Raw genomic sequence first — 21776 nt, 5'->3', positions numbered from 1 at the left:
GTTGTTTTCACACTTGTTCAAAAATGTCATGGAGGAAAACAGTAATGGAAAATGCACGTGCAAATATGGCATTCGTAACTAGTGGCTATAAAAAGGCAAGCATAAGCCAATAATCTGTCATTCAATTGTCAACATTTTTCAAGTTCGAAGATACCCAGACTCAGCGCTGCCGATCGGAACATCGCCATAGGACGTATCCAAAGAGTGGAATCGCAGTCGGCCGACCAAGAGTTACCCCTCCTGCACAGGATCGCTACATTCGACTGTTCCACCTACGTCATCGCAATGCCAGAGGTACGAAGTCTGCAGGACGCATCCCTGGTTTGAGGAGGATATCGGACCAGACTGTCAGGAACCATCTTCGCGAGGCTGGAATCTGACCCAGAAGACCAGTTATCGTCCCTGTTTTGCAACAAATCCATCGACAGCGACGCTTGCGTTGGTTATGAGCGTTTTGCCCCACATTGTGTACGTGAATGCGGTGGCGGTAGTGTCATGGTTTTGTGTGTGTGTGTGTGTGGGGGGGGGGGGGATATCCTACACCACCACGAGATCTGACTTGGTTGTGGTTCAGTGAAATTTGGGCACGCCAGAAACCTATGATTGTGGGTTCGAATCCCGGTTCGCCCCGATTATGTTTCTAGGTTTGTCAGCACCATACCCGTGCTCGTGGGTTTCACCGAAGTGGTAAACGTCTGAGACCTGCATCACTTCGGGCTTTCCTCCCACATTAAGCTGACACGCCGCGCACTCGAATACTGTAAAAAGCGGCGTTAAACCCAACTCACTCACTCATTCAGTGAAATGTGACAGCAAATCGCTCCATGAATCAAATTCCTCGACCTCACCTTCTTCCAATCATTGACCGCCAGAGATAATGTTTCAACAGGGCAACGCTCCACCGCACACAGTTCAGCGATGAGCATCGGTAAGCACATGACGATAGCGTGGAAAAGCATCAAAAGTATGCAAATATACGGATCAAATACACTATAATATGTACAAAGGGGATGACGATGCGCGCCCACTGTAGACAATCTGTCACATACTGCCTATGGAAATACTAATATAACAGATAATATGTGATAATAGAATTGATTTCTATGGTTGGCCCTCACTCTATGAACGTTTAGACTCCAAGGAACACACAGAGTGAAAGTCAATTCTTATCATTTTTCTTATACATACATACGTAAACAAGTGTGCAACACTTTAATCGCGTAAAATCCTAAGTTGCCTACGATCCTTACGCAGCGTGCCTGGGGCCAATAATTATAACATACAAAACGTCGGCGCCAGAGAACATCGTCTCGACCATCCATCGAAACAGACCACACTGGCCGCAAAAGATAATTAACGGTGAAAGTCACATGAATTGATTGGCGAACACCTGTGATGCCACCAGGTGCCACGTAAACAACCCTATACTAATTACATTTATGATATTAACCTATTTATTTTGAAACACAGATGAACTTAATCGAATTTCGAAATTATAAATGACCTTTCTCTCACGAAAGGCTCGCGGCTTGCACTATTCATTCACTCGGGACAGATCGTGTGTACGTCCTCGCAGCTTATTGGCTTTACTCCCATTAGGATTCGGGGGTATTTTTATTAAATCGATTATCTTTCTCCGAGTGGTTTTTGTTATCAGTTACAGGTGGCATATGCACGGACAAAGGACATGTTTTGTGATAAGTGTACCCCCCAAGCACTGGTCATGGTACCAGTATTTAGAACTAAGTTGTTCGTTTGTTTGTTGTTTAACGCCGCATTGAGCAATGTTCCAGCTATATGACGGCGTTCTGTAAATAATCGAGCCTGGACCAGACAATCCAGTGATTGACATCATGAGCATCGATACAAGTAATTGGGATACGATGACATGTATCAACCAAGTCAGCGAGCCTGACCACCCGATCCCGTTAGTCGCCTTTTACAAGCATAGTCCGCCTGTTACGTATACGGCAAGCATGGGTTGCTGAAGACCTGTTCTTCAGCGGTCCTTCATAACTAAGTGTATCCACTCGTTTCCCGAGTATATTCAGTGTGTGACTGTCTGGTGTATTTGAAAGTTAACGCCATTGTGTTCATCCGCCGTCCGTGTATATTCTGTGTGTCACACTGTCCTGTATATATAAAGTTAATAACGTCAGTATATAACTGCATACATAATTTTAATAATTACATGAAAAGCGAACTTTAACAAATTCTGTCAGTCAGCCTCAGGGGTTAACGCGCACGCGCACGCACACGCACACGCACACGCACACGAATCACCACTGATTCACCAGGTAGAATATGCAAACGGCAGTGAGATTCCCTAGTGCAGGTTGGTAAAGTATTAGACAATGATTGCAAGAACATAACGAATTACAAAACTAAAACTAAAGCTATACAATTTAAAGAGCAAAATGCGTGAAAAGGAAATCGTTTTCTCTGTGCGCGACTGTGCCACACTCCGTTGTTCCATCCAATAGTTACCTCCCCTGGTGATATACAACACCCAGTTGATATCAAAAGGCCTGATTCAAGTGTCGTGCCGCAGCACCGCGCATGCGCTCTATGCACAAGCTGTCACCGACTTGTTCTCGGTGTGAGATTGAGCGTGGCAATGTTTACAAGCGGCGGTGGGGAAGTGACATCGAATTCCAATACACGAGGGTCGACAACAGATAGGAGATAGCCCCATTCGTACACCGACATCGCGCCTGTCAACTGATCGACTCGCACGAGCTGGGACGCACGCCGGTACCATCTCGACAACTCACGATTTCACTTCAAGTTGTCAGTCAGTCAGCGATTGGATTCGGAAAGTCACGGTAGGAGGACCTTTACAGTTGTATGTTAGTTGTCATTCCTGCTGCACAAGGCTAGGCCGATTTTATTGTGTAGTCAGGATTGAATTTTAAGTAGTTTATAAATGAGGTGAAGACTTAAGCTATCAGATGTACGTGCCATGGGTCACGCCGAGTGTTTGTTTACATGTTATTCGTATTTACACTCATTGTGTAACTTTTATAGGCATGCTCTTATCTAGTTGACGTAGGTTACTGACAGTCTACTTTGTTTGATCACGACAAGGAGTATTATGGTTAATCCATAATCGTTTTTTATACACAACGCTTCCGGACTATTTGTGTTTGTTTGTTGTTTAACGCCACACTCAGCAATATTCCAACTGTATGACGGTTGTCTGTCAATAATCGAGTCTAAACCAGACAATCCAGTGATTGACATCATGAACATCGATGTAGGCAATTGGGGTTCGCTGCTATGCATTATCCAAGTCAGGGACACTGACCACCCGATCTGAAAATGAATAGAGTCTCTGGGCTCCTTTTTATTATATTTTTTGTTAAGATAATTTAGCAGCTGTTTTTTTCTGTATGATATGTTCATTTCAGAGACAAGATGTTAGTCTACTCGATCCCCTTAGTCGCCTCTTATGACAAGCATAGTTGACTCAAACGACAAGCATGGGTTGCTGTAGACCTATTCTAACCCAGATTTTCCGGGTCTCGAGACTATTTAAGTGTTCCTTTATCAAAGAATTAGCCCCGAAACGTTGTGTTTGTATGATCATGATGATCAAAGACGTACATACATCTATATACGTCTTTGGTATAATAATTATATTATCTTATACATATATGTATAAGGGTTATGACCATAATACTCCTTGTCATGTTGAAATACGACGTCTGAATGCCAAAAAGACTCATACAATATTTGAACAATAAAAAGTCTTAATTAGAAACATTATATTGCTGTTTTTATTTTATAGCTGTTTTGTTTTTGTACAGATAGCTAATTGATTATATTGGGATGTTCTGAAACATTGCACCTATTCTGTCATTCGTTGTTAATATTTATCACAGCTGTCATGGCAATAACTGGTATGTAAATTCACAAAAAAATGAAAAATTGTGAAAACATAAATTCTATTTGGAGCATTATCAAACTTATCATAGACTCAGTTATAACCTCGATTATGTAAATATATGTTATAATAGCTGTAGCTTGACATGCTGTATGCAGAATCAACATTATTATATATAAATGGTACATGTAATCGCATTCTCTTATCAAAGTCTAACAATAAATTGTGTATTATCTAAATTAGATATACAAGCCTGATCATCTTCAGTATATTTGTGACCTGTGAAATCTGGGGTAGATTTGTCTCCAGCAGCCCATGCTTGCTGTGAAAGGCAACTATGCTTGTCGTAAACGGCAACTAATGGGATCGGGTGGTCAGGCTCGTTGACTTGATTGATGCATGCTATTGTATCCCAATTACGCGGATACGTCCAGACTCAATTATTTACAGACTGCCATCATATAGCTAGAATATTGCTGAGTGCGGCTTTAAACAACAAACAAACTAGCAAACAGAGTTTAAGTTCATAAGTACAGGCATAAATCCGGTATTTCTGCATTCCATTGAAACAGAAAACATCCCACACTTGTTTGCCTAGTCCTGTAATGGTGTCCCACTGCTCTCAACACTCCCAGTATCCCATGAAATAAACACTCCTTGTGTCCCCAGCAAACAGGAATAGCATTCACAATTATGCAGTCTGTGACGTGTCTGAATCTTGAGTCTAATAAAATGTATTCTGGTCAAGTATAATCAGCTTATACTTTCCCCCAAACTCATTGTAATCAGATCGTGTATTTTGACATGATAAGTCTGTGAATGAAGACCTGACCCTCTTTCGTGTCCAAAGGAGGTCAAGTCAGGTGAACACTTAACAAACTTTGATCATCCAATCTAACTGAAGGATACTTGGGTTCTTGAGTCAATCAGATGTCTGCTTTCTAAGATGATTCATCTGCATGTCTTTACCATCTTGATTCTGAAATCTTCATTTGTACAAAAGAAAACAACAAATTAATGAACACAAATATCCCAAGATGCAGTGTCTGAAACCTAAGGGACAGCACATTTAAAAAAGTGTAGGCCCAGTGGAAAAAGTGTAGGCCCAGTAGAAACACTGTGAACCCCAAAATGTTAGCTGAAGCAGGGAGACAAATTCTTGCAATATTAATAACAAAACACAACCAACCAGAAGCTATCACACCGAGTTCCCAGAGACTCTGTGGTGATAGATGAAGCCTTCATTTATCAGGAAACTATCAGCTTGTAAAACATCTGTGCGACTACATGTACTAACCATTTGAAAGATCTAATCCTACTGTTTATACAAATTAAAGTGTTAATCACATTACTTAAATAATGCTTAATAAATAATTACTTGAAAAAACTTCAGGCTGTAAGGGCCTGCTGAAATGTAAAATTATCAGCCGAAGAACAAATCTGTTGGCATCGGGCCTATTGGCCGATGTCTTTTTTTTAACCCTGCCTAGATGGTAGGGCAGGGATGAAACACAAACTGTGCAATCTGATCACGATCAGATATGTGTCACGATACTTGTGCTTGGCACACGGGTGAAAATATTTACATTTGCACTTCTAATCAGTGTTTGGTGTAACAATTATTAAAGCAAGCATTAAAGCTAAGAATCAATATTGTTTACTTTGTGTGCAACTGTGATCGATTCTTACATCGAGAAGTAAAACATCGCGATCTATCGATGCATCAGTTTATTGTCCCACTACTACCAGGTGGTACTCCCCTGTTGGGTGTAGATGGCAGTCAGATGTAACAGGTGTATAACATCCACAAGAGTAGAGTGGGAGAGTGAGTTTGATTTTACGTTCAGAACTACAGATAAGCAGTGTATTTGCATAAAATACCTCCCTGATCCCATAAAAATATTCAAAACCCAATTACTTTCAATTAACTTGCATACAGAAACGCATGCATAAGATGAAAAACTCAAATGTATAAAAACAGCTTGCATAAATACCCATGAAGCTTTTACAGCATGCGTACAAAGGAGCTTATTTGCGAAACACAATTATGAGCTAATTTAGTCAAGCCTATATATTTACAACAGTTATATACATCTAAAACATTATGTCATATTTTTTAAATCTTAAAATGATCACTAATTTTAGGAAAAACCCAATATTATGAGTGATGAATAGATAAGTGAAAAAATATTGATTACCCAATGAAGAATGTAATGACCCCATTTGAATGGAAACCCTAGAGTAAAAACTCAATTGATCAAAAAAGTTGTCTGGAGCTCTGATGTTGCTTTTAGCAATATTCCAGCAATATCACGGCGGGGAACACCAGACATGGGCTTCACACATTGTACCCATGTCAGGAATCGAAACCAGGTCTTCAGCGTGATGAGCAAACGCTTTAACCACTAGGCTACCCGACATAAGAATGGAGGCATGGCCTATATAACCTACATCCAGAAATTGTTGCTTGGGTTGTTTTCAGGGTAAAGAAATCAGATATGCTGGTCGGAATCTTTTGCACACTTGTACTGAGAATTGAGAGGTCTTGATGCTGAACACTGATTGGAATGTTCAATTGACACTACCTCCTGATCGGGGTCCTCAGATCTTTACATGAAGAGGTATCATATCAGGGTAAAAGATCTGATATTTATGATATCTTGTAGTAAACATTTATGTGATAACACTAAAATCTACTGAAAATGATACCAAACTTCAAGCTGGGGCTTGTCAGCATGTAAGTTTATGGCATTAACATTATGAGCTGAATATGGACATGAAAATCATTCAGATTGCAAAGTATTTCAGATATTTGTTGGTTTGCAGTGAATGGCCCTGATTTATCAATAAACATGAGGGGCAGTCTGGTAGCCTAGAGATTAAAGCGTTTGCCCGGCACACCGAAGACCCGGGTTCGATTCCCACATTGGTACAATGTGTGAAGCCCACTTCTGGTGTCCCCCGCCGTGATATTGCTGGGATTATCCTGGAATGTTTTACCTATGAGCAAAAATCTCCTCTGGTCCAGTGAGATTTTTTGTCGTGTAATGAGATTTTGCTAATTTTCAGAGATATTTCAACTTCACGCAGTGGAAACTGTATTTGATTTTCGGTACTTGTGACTCGAATAATGTTGCAATTAATGTTACAAGATAATATGGATATATCCTCAGTTATCCTTATTCGAACATTAATCATTCCTCCGAGCATTTTTAAAAATAATAGCATTAGTATTAACAAAACATAACATTAGCATGATTAGTACTTATATTTCTGTTGATTGTCTACTTTAGGAGAAATTACATTATTATTTATGTATTTCTGTCCATTGTCGACTTTACGGGGAAATATTTGTGAGGACAGTTATAGATCATTTAGGAGGCAAGCTTACCACCATCAGATGTTCATTTCATTGGCAAGCAGGAGACAACAATCTGCAGTTGTCATTGTTTTGTAGTGAAAACAGTACCGGCGTTTGGGCAACCATATATCAATTAAAATTTCATTCTGGATCAAAATTGTTTTGTTTTGTTTGTTCTCCGATGATTGTCATAGCTCTAGGCCTTGTTTTATGCAAGTGTGCCAAGGATTGTTCCGTGACTGTTGAAGTGAGTGTAGTAAGTTTGAAGTAGACCCCACAGTATTCAACCATGCTTTGTATTTAACTGGATAAAAATCAATGCATAAAACAATTACAGAACATATGTCACAATAACAGCGGCGTTGTTTGAAGAGCTTAGTGCCACAATCCCAGCGGTAATTTTTTTTACTGCAGCTATCTACTTGCTGGAACTGTCTTAAACATCTTTTAAGTCTTAACTTCCTTAAAACATTGCAGTACATACATCCCATCACTGTTTGATGTCTTTGTAGATGTAAACGACGGCTGTGACCTGCCTCGAGTACCCATTGTATTATTACCTCTCCATTCAATTATGACATACAGTCAAACACCGTTGTGTCAAACTGTGATGTGTCGAAACATATGGTGGCTCGAAGTAATAGTTTGGTTCCTGCATATTCTTTCTTTAGTCATAATTTTCTGTTTTGTTGAACCTCCCATAACTCAAAGTATTTACTTAGGTCCCTTCAACTTTGACTCAGCAGTGTTTGACTGTACACACCCTGGATCTGACTGTACATACCCTGGATCTGACTGTACATACCCTGGATCTGACTGTACCTACCCTGGATCTGACTGTACATACCCTGGATCTGACTGTACATACCCTGGATCTGACTGTACCTACCCTGGATCTGACTGTACATACCCTGGATCTGACTGTACATACCCTGGATCTGACTGTACCTTCCCTGGATCTTACTGTACATACCAAGGATCTGACTGTATATACCCTGGATCTGACAACATACCCTGGATCTGACTGTACATACCCTGGATCTGACTGAACATACCCTGGATCTGACTGTACATACCCTGGATCTGACTACATACCCTGGATCTGACTGTACATACCCTGGATCTGACTGTACATATCCTGAGTCTGACTGTACATATCCTGAGTCTGACTGTACATACCCTGGATCTGACTGTACATACCCTGGATCTGACTACATATCCTGGATCTGACTGTACATACCCTGGATCTGACTGTACATACCCTGGATCTGACTACATACCCTGGATCTGACTACATACCCTGGATCTGACTGTACATACCCTGGATCTGACTACATACCCTGGATCTGACTGTACATACCCTGGATCTGACTGTACATACCCTGGATATGACTACATATCCTGGATCTGACTGTACATACCCTGGATCTGACTACATACCTTGGATCTGACTGTACATATCCTGGATCTGACTGTACATACCCTGGATCTGACTGTACATACACTGGATCTGACTACATACCCTGGATCTGACTGTACATACCCTGGATCTGACTCTACATACCCTGGATCTGACTGTACATATACTGGATCTGACTACATACCCTGGATCTGACTGTACATACCCTGGATCTGACTGTACATATCCTGGATCTGACTGTACATACCCTGGATCTGACTACATACCCTGGATCTGACTGTACATACCCTGGATCTGACTACATACCCTGGATCTGACTGTACATATCCTGGATCTGACTGTACATATCCTGGATCTGAATGTACATACCCTGGATCTGACTACATACCCTGGATCTGACTGTACATACCCTGGATCTGACTGTACATACCCTGGATCTGACTACATACCCTGGATCTGACTGCACATACCCTGGATCTGACTGTACATACCCTGGATCTGACTACATACCCTGGATCTGACTGTGCATATACTGGATCTGACTACATACCCTGGATCTGACTGTACATACCCTGGATCTGACTGTACATACCTTGGATCCGACTGTACAAACACTGGATCTGACTACATACCTTGGATCTGACTGTGCATACACTGGATCTGACTACATACCCTGGATCTGACTGTACATACCCTGGATCTGACTGTACCTACCCTGGATCTGACTGTACATAGCCTGGATCTGACTTTACATATCCTGGATCTGACTGTACATACCCTGGATCTGACAACATACCCTGGATCTGACTGTACATACCCTGGATCTGACTACATACCCTGGATCTGACTGTACATATCTTGGATCTGACTGTATATATCCTGGATCTGACTGTACATACCCTGGATCTGACTACATACCCTGGATCTGACTGTACATACCCTGGATCTGACTGTACATACCCTGGATCTGACTGTACATACCCTTGATCTGACTACATACCCTGGATCTGACTGTACATACCCTGGATCTGACTACATACCCTGGATCTGACTGTACATACCCTGGATCTGACCACATACCCTGGATCTGACTGTACATACCCTGGATCTGACTGTACATACCCTGGATCTGACTACATACCCTGGATCTGACTGTACATACCCTGGATCTGACTACATACCCTGGATCTGACTGTACATATCCTGGATCTGATTGTACATAACCTGGATCTGACTACATACCCTGGATCTGACTGTACATACCCTGGATCTGACTACATACCTTGGATCTGACTGTACATATCCTGGATCTGACTGTACATACCCTGGATCTGACTGTACATACACTGGATCTGACTACATACCCTGGATCTAACTGTACATACCCTGGATCTGACTCTACATACCCTGGATCTGACTGTACATATACTGGATCTGACTACATACCCTGGATCTGACTGTACATACCCTGGATCTGACTGTACATATCCTGGATCTGACTGTACATACCCTGGATCTGACTACATACCCTGGATCTGACTGTACATACCCTGGATCTGACTACATACCCTGGATCTGACTGTAAATATCCTGGATCTGACTGTACATATCCTGGATCTGACTGTACATACCCTGGATCTGACTACATACCCTGGATCTGACTGTACATACCCTGGATCTGACTGTACATACCCTGGATCTGACTACATACCCTGGATCTGACTGCACATAACCTGGATCTGACTACATACCCTGGATCTGACTGTAAATATCCTGGATCTGACTGTACATATCCTGGATCTGACTGTACATACCCTGGATCTGACTACATACCCTGGATCTGACTGTACATACCCTGGATCTGACTACATACCCTGGATCTGACTGTACATACCCTGGTTCTGACTGTACATACCCTGGATCTGACTACATACCCTGGATCTGACTACATACCCTGGATCTGACTGTACATACCCTGGATCTGACTACATATCCTGAGTCTGACTGTACATACCCTGGATCTGACTACATACCTTGGATCTGACTGTACATATCCTGGATCTGACTGTACATACCCTGGATCTGACTGTACATACCCTGGATCTGACTACATACCTTGGATCTGACTGTGCATATACTGGATCTGACTACATACCCTGGATCTGACTGTACATACCCTGGATCTGACTGTACATACCTTGGATCCGACTGTACATACACTGGATCTGACTACATACCTTGGATCTGACTGTGCATATACTGGATCTGACTACATACCCTGGATCTGACTGTACATACCCTTGATCTGACTGTACATACCCTTGATCTTACTGTACATACCCTGGATCTGACTGTACATACCCTGGATCTGACCGTACATACCCTGGATCTGACTGTACATACCCTCGATCTGACCGTACATATCCTGGATCTGACTGTACATACCCTGGATCTGACTGTACATACCCTGGATCTATGCCCCAAAACTTCTCTCTGTAGCTTACCTAGCAGTTTACACTCAACAACAACTCAGAATGACTCTTCTAAACAAGAGTTTTGCCTGGAACCATATTCAGCATCTAAGAGGCCTCGTTCAAGCAAGCCATATATATATCTGAAACAGATGTTTTCTTGAGTGCGAGTTTTGTTTGTTTGGTTTTTAACGCCACACTCAGAAATATTCCAGCTATATGACGGTCTGTAAATAATCGAGTCTGGACCAGACAATCCAGTGCTTGACATAATGATTATTTGGGATACGATGACATACATCAACCAAGTCAGCGAGGCTGACCACCCGATCCTGTTCGCCTCTTACGACAAGCAAGGTCGCCTTTTATGGCAAGCATGGGTTGCTGTGAGACCTATTCTGCCCCAGATCTTCACGAGTCGAAGACAGGCGGTAGTCCTTTTGCTACCAGGTGTTCAAGGGTGTATTTGAAACGGTACATAATAACAAGACAAGTACATGTGATATTATTACTGCAGAGTACCTGTTACCAATATCCTGCTATTCAATTGGATGACTATTTTTTAGTGTTGTGTCTTTCGACCTGGACTCAAAACAAAGCTTTTGTGTCAAATGGGTCCAGGGTATTTATTTACCATAAAAGATTGGAGACGGGATACACTGGATAATCGAGGATGTGCTGTGATAATTTCATCGTGTCTGTTTCAGTGCGTTGTGCCTGTAATACTCTTTTAACATGGTGGCAGAATACCTTTTGAGGGGTCGGATCAACATTGTTATTTATAAATAGCTCTTGAAAAAAGCACAAATGTTGTTCAAATTGCTCTACACCATTGTCTGAAATAACTGCCTGCCTGCCCGCCTGCCTGTGGCTGGTAACGTTTCTGTTGGGTTGAATGAACTTTTCCTCCACCTGTCTGACTGTCTGGCAGATAACTTTAAGGCTACTTACGTATTCAGTTTCCTCCATATTTATTATCATGATTATAGTCATCATCTGGTCTGTCTGTCTGTTCGTATTTTGTTTCCAGAGCATAACTTGGATACCGTGAAAGATTTTTCACCAAACTTGGTACATGTATTGACCAGGGGCTGAAGTTGTGCCTTTTGCTGTTGTTGGGGGCCAGGGGATTTGTTGTTGAACTTGTTATTCTCAAATAGATATTTGCATTATTTCAACTGAATCAATATGGCGATTTTTCAATATTTATAATGTCTGAATGCAGGCAGCACTTTATAGGTCACCTGCCCTCCCGTCATGTTGGGTTTAAAAATGATTTCAAACACTGTCCCACACATACCCTTAGTAGGGATATATCGAGACCTGCTCAGAGGCTGATATTTGGCAGCAAATGTAAGTTAAAATTCACAAATTTCAATTAAATTATCTCAAGTCCTGTTATTGTAGTGACTTTAGACTTATCAGAGGTGACTTGTATTTCACTGACAACTGGACCAATAAACAGTGAGAGGCTCCAGCGCTTAGTTAAGCATTAATACATTGAATGCAATCTCAAAATACCTCTGACTTTAAATAATAAAAACTGAAGGAGAATGTAAATAATCAGGGCACATTTTCTCAAGTGAGGAGGATCTAGGAAGTTAGGACTTTTTAATTATTTTTTTATGATGACAAAAGTGTTGAGGTAGGAATAATGTTTATTTTCTTCCTACCAAGCATACCAACAAAAATGACAACTGTGCACACATTGCACCTGGCTCTTTAATGCAATGTCGGCTGTAACAGTGTCTGCTTCATCTGATGCATGGAAGTTGGAATTTGATGCAGGAAATTAAAATGACTTACGCATGTGGTTAAAGTGACACGCTAATTTTTTGGTCGAGGTTACCATGATTACTGTGTCATGGTGGTCAGTAAGGTGCCACAATTCGTTGTGCAGAGTTCTGTCCAATGGTCTTGTTCATATCCACCAATCGTGGGTTCGAAAACAAGATTGCCTCTGATAATGATTCTCCATTTGCCATCACCATATCTGGTTTTTTTTCTCATTTTAAACTGACACACTGCAATAAAACTGAAGTGCTATTGAAAGTGACCCTATTCCACACTCACTAAGTTTAGTTTAGCTGATGTTTCTGCTTTTGATATTTTTTTGTTTCTCTCTCCAGAAAATGAACTGGCGACAGCTATGGGCGATCACAGTGGGGCATGACCCATCAGTTGACTTCCTCCATCCTCTAATAGCAGCGCTCCTGTTCTACATCATCGCATACACCGCATGCTTCACGTTCTACACAATTTCCTACCAACTCTTCCCAAACTCGCTCAAGATCTACATCCTCGACTTCTTCAAGACCCTCGTCATTTGCTCCTATCCCTACGGCCATGGACTTGTTCGCAGTTTTGCCGGACATGTCGGATACTGTGCAGTTGCCGTACCCTTAGTGATGTTGACGTTGCACACGTTCAAAGAAGGGTCACCATCACCGCTGTCTGTGTTTGAAGACTTCCTTGCCAAAAAGTTATCCCTGTTTAAGACTCTTGTAAGAATCGTTGTCCAGACGGCAGCAGGGTTTGCGTCATTCCGGCTTGTTCACTTGATCTGGTCGCTTGAGTTTCACCCTGATCATGTTAAGAGCATGAGAGCAGTGGGCTGTGACACGGACCTCAAGGTTTCCATATTTGTGGGCTTCCTCATCGAAATGATGGGAGTGTTGTATGATACTTGGCTCTCCTATCAACCACTCTTCAGATTCTCACTCCTGGATGAAGCAGTGAAGACCTTGAATGGCACCATCTTGGTTTGCCTTGGTAAGGCTAAAATATTTCTTAATATTTGTTCATCCCCTCACTAACTAATTGGGAGATATGCATACTGTGTTTCCAGTGTAGAGCTAGGTTACCTGTAGATTTGACCGTGCTAAATTGAATTTGGAAACAAATGCCCAGCAAATGTTAAATTTAGTGCGGATTTAGTCTACAGGTAACCTAGCTCTACATTGAAACAAAATATATTTATCTCCATTCTACCAGGACTAAATAAAACGCGAACTCTTTGGTGTTAGTAAATATATTAAGTGAAGCGGCATGGGTTGAGTCCAGTGTTTTGCGTGGGTTGTCGATCTGAATTACGGAATTACCGACAACAGCCATTTAACAAAATATCATGCTCTATATACTCAAGCAATTTGTTTACACCTTAATGGTGTCACTATTATGATGTCATATCGCTCATTGTAACGTGAAGATTCCGGGGTAGAATAGGTCTTCAGCAACCCATGCTTGCCGTAAAAGGTGACTATGCTTATCGTAAAAGGTGACTAATGGGATCGGGTAGTCAGACACGCTGACTTGGTTAATGCATGTCATCGATCCCAATTGCGTGGATCGATGCTCATGATATTAATCACTGGATTGTCTGGTCCAGACTCAATTATGTACAGACTGCCATCATATAGCTGGAATATTGCTGAGTGAGGCATTAAACAAACAAACAAAAAAGATATTATTATTTAAATATGCCTACCGACAATTGAATATTAGCCTCCACCGTGATGCTGCCATTGAATCGGCTGTTTCAGAGGGAGTTTGAATCAGACTGACCAATCAGAGTGGAGTAATTTCCAAATTCATGGTAGAATTAGCTTTTATTGCCCCGTTGTACCTGTAGATGCAGAAAATTGCAATGTATTTTACAATTTTTATCTTACCAGTGTCAGAGTGAACCAGGAGGTTTAATTAAAAAAATAACTGTTCTTCCATGATGCTGACAAGTCCTTCGTGATCCATCATTTAATACAGGCTGGGATTTGTGCAAGGCACAGAACATTGTTTCGGTCACTGCTTCAAAGCACATTATTTTCTTTGGAAGGAGGAGTCCTAAAATTATTTTTTTAAATCATATTTGCAGGACATCCCGCATGTCCAGTGAATTGTTTCGTCTTTTCTGTGTAAATCCTGAGGACAGTTTTTTTTTAATATATGCCATGCCTCTCCAGAATATTGAATGGTCAGTCCCTTGTCATCAGGTTGTTGCTCATTATATCAATCACTGGATTGTTTGTTTGTTTGATGTTTAACGCTGCACTCAGCAATATTCCAGATATATGACAGCGGTCTGTAAATAATTGAGTCTGGACCAGACAATCCAGTGATTGACATCCTGAGCATTGATCCACGCAACTGGGATACGATGATATCCATCAACCAAGTCAGCGAGCCTGACCACCCAATCCCGCTTGTCACCTCTTACGGCAGGCATAGTCGCTTTTTACGGCAAGCATGGGTTGCTGAAGGCTTATTCTAACCTGGATCTTCACAGGTCAGTTGCTGGATTGTCTGGTCCAGACTTGATTTGCAGGCTGCCATCATGTAGCTTGAATATTGCTGAATGCTACGTTTACAACAAACAACATTTAAGATTGATTTGGTCTGATGTCACTTCGGTTGTCACATTGTTATGATGCTGACACAACACATTTCTTCACAGGACTTCATCTGACCGGGATGTACATGCAGCCAGCGATGGCCTCTGGTTTGTCCTTCGGATGCAAAGGCACGTCGGCATGGGAACACGTCTTGGTATACTGGGTTGGGGCGTTCCTTGGTTGCTATGGTGCTATTGTTCTCAACAATTACGTTCACTTCAGCCTGGTGAAGGGGAAAGACAAGTCTGTCACCAACGGTCATAGAAAAGGAGTCAAGAATGGTTTTCACGGAAAAAATACTAAACTGAAGAGGAGCCATTAGATTATATTTGCCAATCAGGGTGCTTTCACCGTTAGTTGGTGACGAGTATGTATTTCATTATTAAGTAACAGTGGTCAACCCATTTGGGGATTCTCAGCATGAATGTAAGGGAAGAGGGATGTTCACCAGTCATGATGAGCTGTTTGTATACGGCTCATCTGTTGACAGGGATGTTCACCAGTCATGATGAGCTGTTTGTACACAGCTCATCTGTTGACAGGGATGTTCACCAGTCATGATGAGCTGTTTGTACACAGCTCATCTGTTGACAGGGATGTTCACCAGTCATGATGAGCTGTTTGTACACGGCTCATCTGCTGACAGGGATGTTCCTATTGTAGGTGGTGACTGAATGTAAATGATTGTGTAGATATGTTGGTATGGAAGTGGACATTGCCAATGAACCAATGTGTTTTCATATCTACACATTTCCTTATGATCTTGTCCAATGTTTGTAACAGAATGAAACATCATGATATTGCCTTAAAAAATTGAGAAGAATATGTTAAATCTCTTAAAATTAAGGCTTAGATTTACTACAACTTTCCTGTTTAACAGTAAACAGTTTGTTGAGCTTTTTCACAAATATAACCATGTAATAGGCCATGCTAATGAAATCTGACTATTCACACAGTATTGAAAGGGGTAATATGTTTGGAATCTTACTGTATAGGGAATACATATATAAACATGATTCTTATTATTGTGATATGAGTATTGGGAGGGTGAAGGCCTGTAACATGTGTAAGGTTTGGGCACTAGTTCAGTTGAATAAGTTCTGTTCGTTCCCTGTGCAGCCTCAGATCCGTGTTCATTGTGTACATGGGGCGGTCGGGTCATCATTTTCAGGCCATGCCAGTTTTTGATTGTGTTTCATCAGCCCGCTTGACCAAACAGAATTTCACTGAACTTGGGCGTTGCGCTAATGTATTACATCACAGGCTGGATGTAAGTATGATGCTTGAAACTTCAGTTTGTGAGGTTGAATACTGATAACTTAGGTATGGCCATTTTAAGGCAATATATATGTTCTTTTACATACACTTTCCCCACAGTGAGCTTGCCTGATAAAAGTTCATCAGATTTTCATATCCTGTCAGCAGCAGTAGCAGCTGTGAATTGTTTTGTTTTCTCACTGTTTATTTTTCTTAAAATGTTGATTGATATATCAGCGTCATAACATGTTGTTTAATTTTAGCCATCTTAGGATGTTGATTCAAGAAACAGCTTGACATTACTCCTTTGTAATGAGTGTTCAAGAATTTTAAGATGTTTGTTTATCTTTCATTTTTAATGAAATTTCCATTTTTATTCAGACATAAGACACAACCATGAAATGTGGTCTGTCTCAATCGGCCACTGGAATATGTCATTTCCTGGACATGTTGGACTTTTTAACATGTTTAGATACATTTACATTTACTTTTACTCAACATGCTTAATGAAGTCTTTTCTGTATTCTAGCTTTACTTGTCTTCCAAAATATATGTCAGTGGTCACGTTTTGTGGATGGTACATAGGTTTATCAATTTCTGAGTCATTAGGTCAAGGTTGGATCTTATCAGAGTGTCAGTCAGTTGGGAAGACTGGTTAGCAGAGCATGATGGAGGTGATATCCACCCCAAGTTGTAACGTAATCCTGACCAAGAATAGCACCATCATCAATGTGATATAGTTTTATGAATCAGGCTTTCATGAATACATGGAATAGTGAACATTAAAACACATTTAGAAATCAACCTCAACTCAACATAGACAGACATATCAGTTCATATGACACATGGGAAAAGTAGAGAAAATTCCTTTGGGTGATGGAGTGATCTTTGTTGAGGAAGCAGAAAGGGTGGGGATGACAGGGACTTTGTCGATATTCGACCACAAGACATCAATAATTGTTAGTAAATATCCCCAAATTGGATTTACAGATGTCCAAACTCACCTTATGCAGTAGTAACTAAAGTGACGGTTTTGTAGAGGGGACTTGTTTTTCACTGACAAGTTTTAGCAAATTAGCAATTTAGCAAAATTTCCTGTCAAGGGCATTAAATTTGGAATCCCTGATAAGTCTGTGGGTGATACATTTAGTGTTGACTTGGGTTTTAGGCTTTTTTTTAACATATTTGGTTATTGTGAGTGCTGTTTTTTATGTATTGCATGTCCAGCACTTATACAGATATCTAAATACAGTTTGCAGTTTGAAGGGGTAACATTGCACAACCTTGTACAGTACACTGACCATGCTCTCCATGCTTGACAGGTCAGATTTTCTGATATAAGGTAGCAATTCAGTTTACATGTACAGTTTTGTTTTTAAGACCTCAAGGCTTGTTTCTATGTTTATTTAACATGTAACAGATTTTTCAAATTCTCAAATTCACATGTGCGCACTGTTCCCAACATAACCAGCTTGTTTTCACAACTCATTCTGATTTTTTTTCCATAGAGCTTGCCTGTAATGAATTAAACCCTTTCTGGCATACTGGTTCATGGTTGTGTATGTGTGGCGTCATCTTTGTAATAAAATAGAGGTGGATTTGGGTCTCCATCTGTTGTAATGAAAGTTACAAACATCAATATCAGTAATTATATTCCTTTGCATACAGGACGTCTTCACACAATAGCAGAATGATTGCCTTCATTCAGGATTGCAGTAACAAATTAATAAATATTATTATACCAGAATCATGGAAATCTGATCTGGGAAGTAACGATATCTGTATACAGGCCCTGTGCTATCTCTACCTCTGTTCATTTCTAGCACATAGTCCACATGGAGGGCCCTGATAAGAGAAACTGAGCTGGTGATATCCCTAACACATGCTGGTGTACACACATGTCCAAGGTGTCGCTCAGTTTCTTATCTTGATAAATTAAGTATGTCGTATTCCTGATCGATATTCTATGTATACTTGACCGTGTTTCGGTGTACAAGTTAGGTGAGAGAATTGTTTATTGAAAGAACACCTGGTACAAAATGACCAAATATCAAAAGCATTACATTAATGATGTCTGCTGGTCTGAAGTGTATGGACGTCCTTGAAGACAGATGTTTCTGAAGCGTTATCATCTCACCAGGCCTGAAAGGCAGTAGGAGCTGATGTTGTGGCAAGTCAAAGTCATCTATCGGTGAAGGCATACATAAACGTTTTACATTTTCAATTTCTCTCTGAAATGGATTCGTGGGTTCAGCTGTGTGGATGTTTGTTACAGTAAGAGGGTACACGTTTTGTCTATGGCACCATAAATGGAATTTCAATAAAGTTGCCAGGTAGATATCATGGACTTTTGAAAAAATAAGAAAAATGAAAAAATCTTCTCCGTGTACTTGGAGCTGGGTAGTTCTGAGTTTTCTTTGAGGCATCTTGATCAGAAGTCAAACATGGCTGACAGCAGCCATATTAGAAAATATAAAACAGTCGGTGAAGCTGAGACTTCATGTGCCTGTTCCCACCCCTGTTCCCACCCCAGTTCCTACCCCCATTCCCACCCCTGTTCCCACCCCTGTTCCAAACCCCTGTTCCAAACCCCTGTTCCCACCCCTGTTCCCAACCCCTGTTCCCACCCCCGTTCCCATCCCCGTTCCCACCCCCGTTCCCACCCCTGTTCCCACCCCTGTTCCCACCCCTGTTCCAAACCCCTGTTCCCACCCCTGTTCCCACCCCTGTTCCAAACCCCTGTTCCCACCCCCGTTTCCACCCCCGTTCCCACCCCTGTTCCCACCCCCTTTTCCACCCTGTTCCCACCCCCGTTTCCACCCTGTTCCCACCCCTGTTCCCACCCCTGTTCCCACCCTGTTCCCACCCCTGTTCCCACCCCTGTTCCCACCCCCGTTTCCACCCCCGTTCCCACCCCTGTTCCCACCCCTGTTCCCACCCCCGTTTGTTCAGGAGGGTGAAGTATGCAACATAGAGAACACTGGGAATTGATTCCCTTCTTGTTTTTATATGATAATTCCATATCTCCAATGTTATAACTTGTGTCTATACTGCCCTGTTTTCGAGGTAGATTGAGTTACATTATGTCACAACAACACTCCCAAACACTCCATGCATGACCCTTCCAGTTGCTCAGTGATTGCACACTACCAGCAGGTATTCTTAAATGTGTTAACATGGACGTATGGATTAGCACTAATCTTGGAATGTTGTTTGCTCACTTATCCATAAATGATATTTATCCTCAAGCCTCCTATCTGAAGATTATATTTTGAGCAGATTTGTGCCAAGTCTTAATCATGTTATGCAGGACCTATTGCCTTGCCACCTGTATTGTTCATTGTTCAAGCCGGACTTGTGTTGGTGCTTGGAACTTGATTTTATGTTTTTCAAAGAAATTCTATTTTACCCATATTTATCCTCAGAGAATTAACTTACCGGTACATGCAATTATATGGATAGGTTTGAGTTCAAGAAAAACAAAAGTTTTGAAGATTTTATTGGTGCTTCTATTTGTTCATGTTTTGTGTGAATTTGGCTGCATACCTACCCGTGTTGTATATAGCCTTGGGTGTCTGTCTGTTTGATTGATGTTTATGTTTATTCAGTTAATTATTCCTAAACTAAGTGGTTATATTTTAATATTAGATGGATCATGGCCATGGACCAGAAGACATGAGTGAGGAGTTATGGAAATGTCAGATGACTGACTATGTTAGTATTTATGTTTCGACCGTGGTAACTCTGGAAAGTGGCAGCATATGGAGAGGGAATTAGTTATATCAATGAAATAATTGAATATTTAATTAATAATTCTATAGGTAACATTTATGATTGTCGTGTCTCTGTGGAATATTGTAATGTTGCAAATATTAAGTACCAGGTATTCAAAATTTGAATTTCATCATTTTGGGACTGGCTAAAACAGGAACAAATTGACAAAAATTACTTGCAAGTCAGCTAAACAATAATAGTAGATGTTTTTATTAATTTTGGCAATATTGAAAAGTATTAACAAGTATATAGTTTTTTGGTTAAGTATTTACTGTGTTCTTAGTACTTCTGTACATGTATGTCTAAGTGTTTTAAGTGCCTTAATACCTGTTATTTCTTCAGGTGATAATCACCAGGGCAACAGGTCCGTGTTTTGCCCTGTAAAGCGTTCTTGGCTGGCTGTGTTACACGTTAGGTCAGACTCTTTTTATTGTCATTTTAATCAGTGTTCCTTCTATATTCCAGTTGTCCACAAACTTGACCTCCACACATCCATTATAAACGGAATGTTGTACTTTTCCGTGTGAAAAGTTTAATTTACAGGATGCTGTTTTGATTCTTAACATAGTGGATTGAGTGGATAACCAGATTTATGCCAGTATATTTATATTTGTTGTCTTTTCTGAAATGAGTTTTCCATATGGTGTGATGATAGTTTTGATCTACCACAATATATCCTCCAAACAAACTTACACTGTTTTAGCCTTTTAGATTTTCATTACATTGTTCACACATTTAATCCTCCGAATTCACAAGATCCATGGTCAAAATATAAATGGAATAACATTTCAAAACAGTTTCTGTTTGAGCTAACACTCTAAGGTTTTGCTGAGGGATGAATTAAATGAATTTTTTTTGAAGTCTCAAATGTTTAATTTTATTCAACATTTTTGCCATATTTGGTGAACATGCGTGTAAAACTCGTTATGGAGCAAATGTGCTGTATTTTGACAGCAAACATGTTGACAGATGTTCTCATTGTGTTCATTTGCAGTTTCTCCCGTCATTCCACACTCTGCAGACCAATTTGTTTTTTTTCTTCAAATTGCTGTGTCCAAAGTTCTTGTTTCAAAATGAGGCAGCATTTTGATTCTTACCATCACACATCTTTAAGTGACACTATTCTCATGGATTTGCTCAGTTGTCATTGTTTCATGTTTAGATTTGTATATGCTGCTCAATATGTTTTGATCATATTTTGAAGATTGTGTAACTTGAT

General features: G+C 40.7%; 2 protein-coding genes across 2 annotated transcripts; both read left to right on the top strand.

Moving 5' to 3' along the window:
• Positions 1–2560: 2560 nt before the first annotated feature.
• LOC124115618 (aquaporin-11-like) lies at positions 2561–19384 on the top strand. The gene is made up of 3 exons (XM_046476672.2): positions 2561–2825; positions 13268–13910; positions 15589–19384. The coding sequence occupies exons 2-3, from the start codon at positions 13271–13273 to the stop codon at positions 15846–15848; spliced, it is 900 nt and encodes a 299-aa protein (XP_046332628.1). The 5' UTR covers positions 2561–2825; positions 13268–13270; the 3' UTR covers positions 15849–19384.
• Positions 18474–19774, top strand: LOC125374760 (anther-specific proline-rich protein APG-like). Its single transcript, XM_048386213.1, has 2 exons — positions 18474–18498; positions 19317–19774. Exons 1-2 carry the CDS (start codon positions 18474–18476, stop codon positions 19772–19774), a joined length of 483 nt encoding a protein of 160 aa, XP_048242170.1.
• Positions 19775–21776: the final 2002 nt, after the last annotated feature.

This window comes from Haliotis rufescens, unplaced genomic scaffold, assembly GCF_023055435.1.
Source record: "Haliotis rufescens isolate VD_foot unplaced genomic scaffold, xgHalRufe1.0.p SCAF_10, whole genome shotgun sequence".
NCBI classification, from domain to species: domain Eukaryota; kingdom Metazoa; phylum Mollusca; class Gastropoda; order Lepetellida; family Haliotidae; genus Haliotis; species Haliotis rufescens.
This window is presented reverse-complemented; position numbering and strand designations above follow the sequence as displayed.

Excerpts from the sequence above, each read along its gene's own strand:
- LOC125374760 (XM_048386213.1), top strand. The coding sequence starts at position 18,474 with ATGATTGCCTTCATTCAGGATTGCA. Across the intron at positions 18,499-19,316 it reads TGCCTTCATTCAGGATTGCA|TTCCTACCCCCATTCCCACC; the intron begins GTAACAAATTAA and ends TTCCCACCCCAG.
- LOC124115618 (XM_046476672.2), top strand. The coding sequence starts at position 13,271 with ATGAACTGGCGACAGCTATGGGCGATCACAGTGGGGCATGACCCATCA. Across the intron at positions 13,911-15,588 it reads CACCATCTTGGTTTGCCTTG|GACTTCATCTGACCGGGATG; the intron begins GTAAGGCTAAAA and ends ATTTCTTCACAG.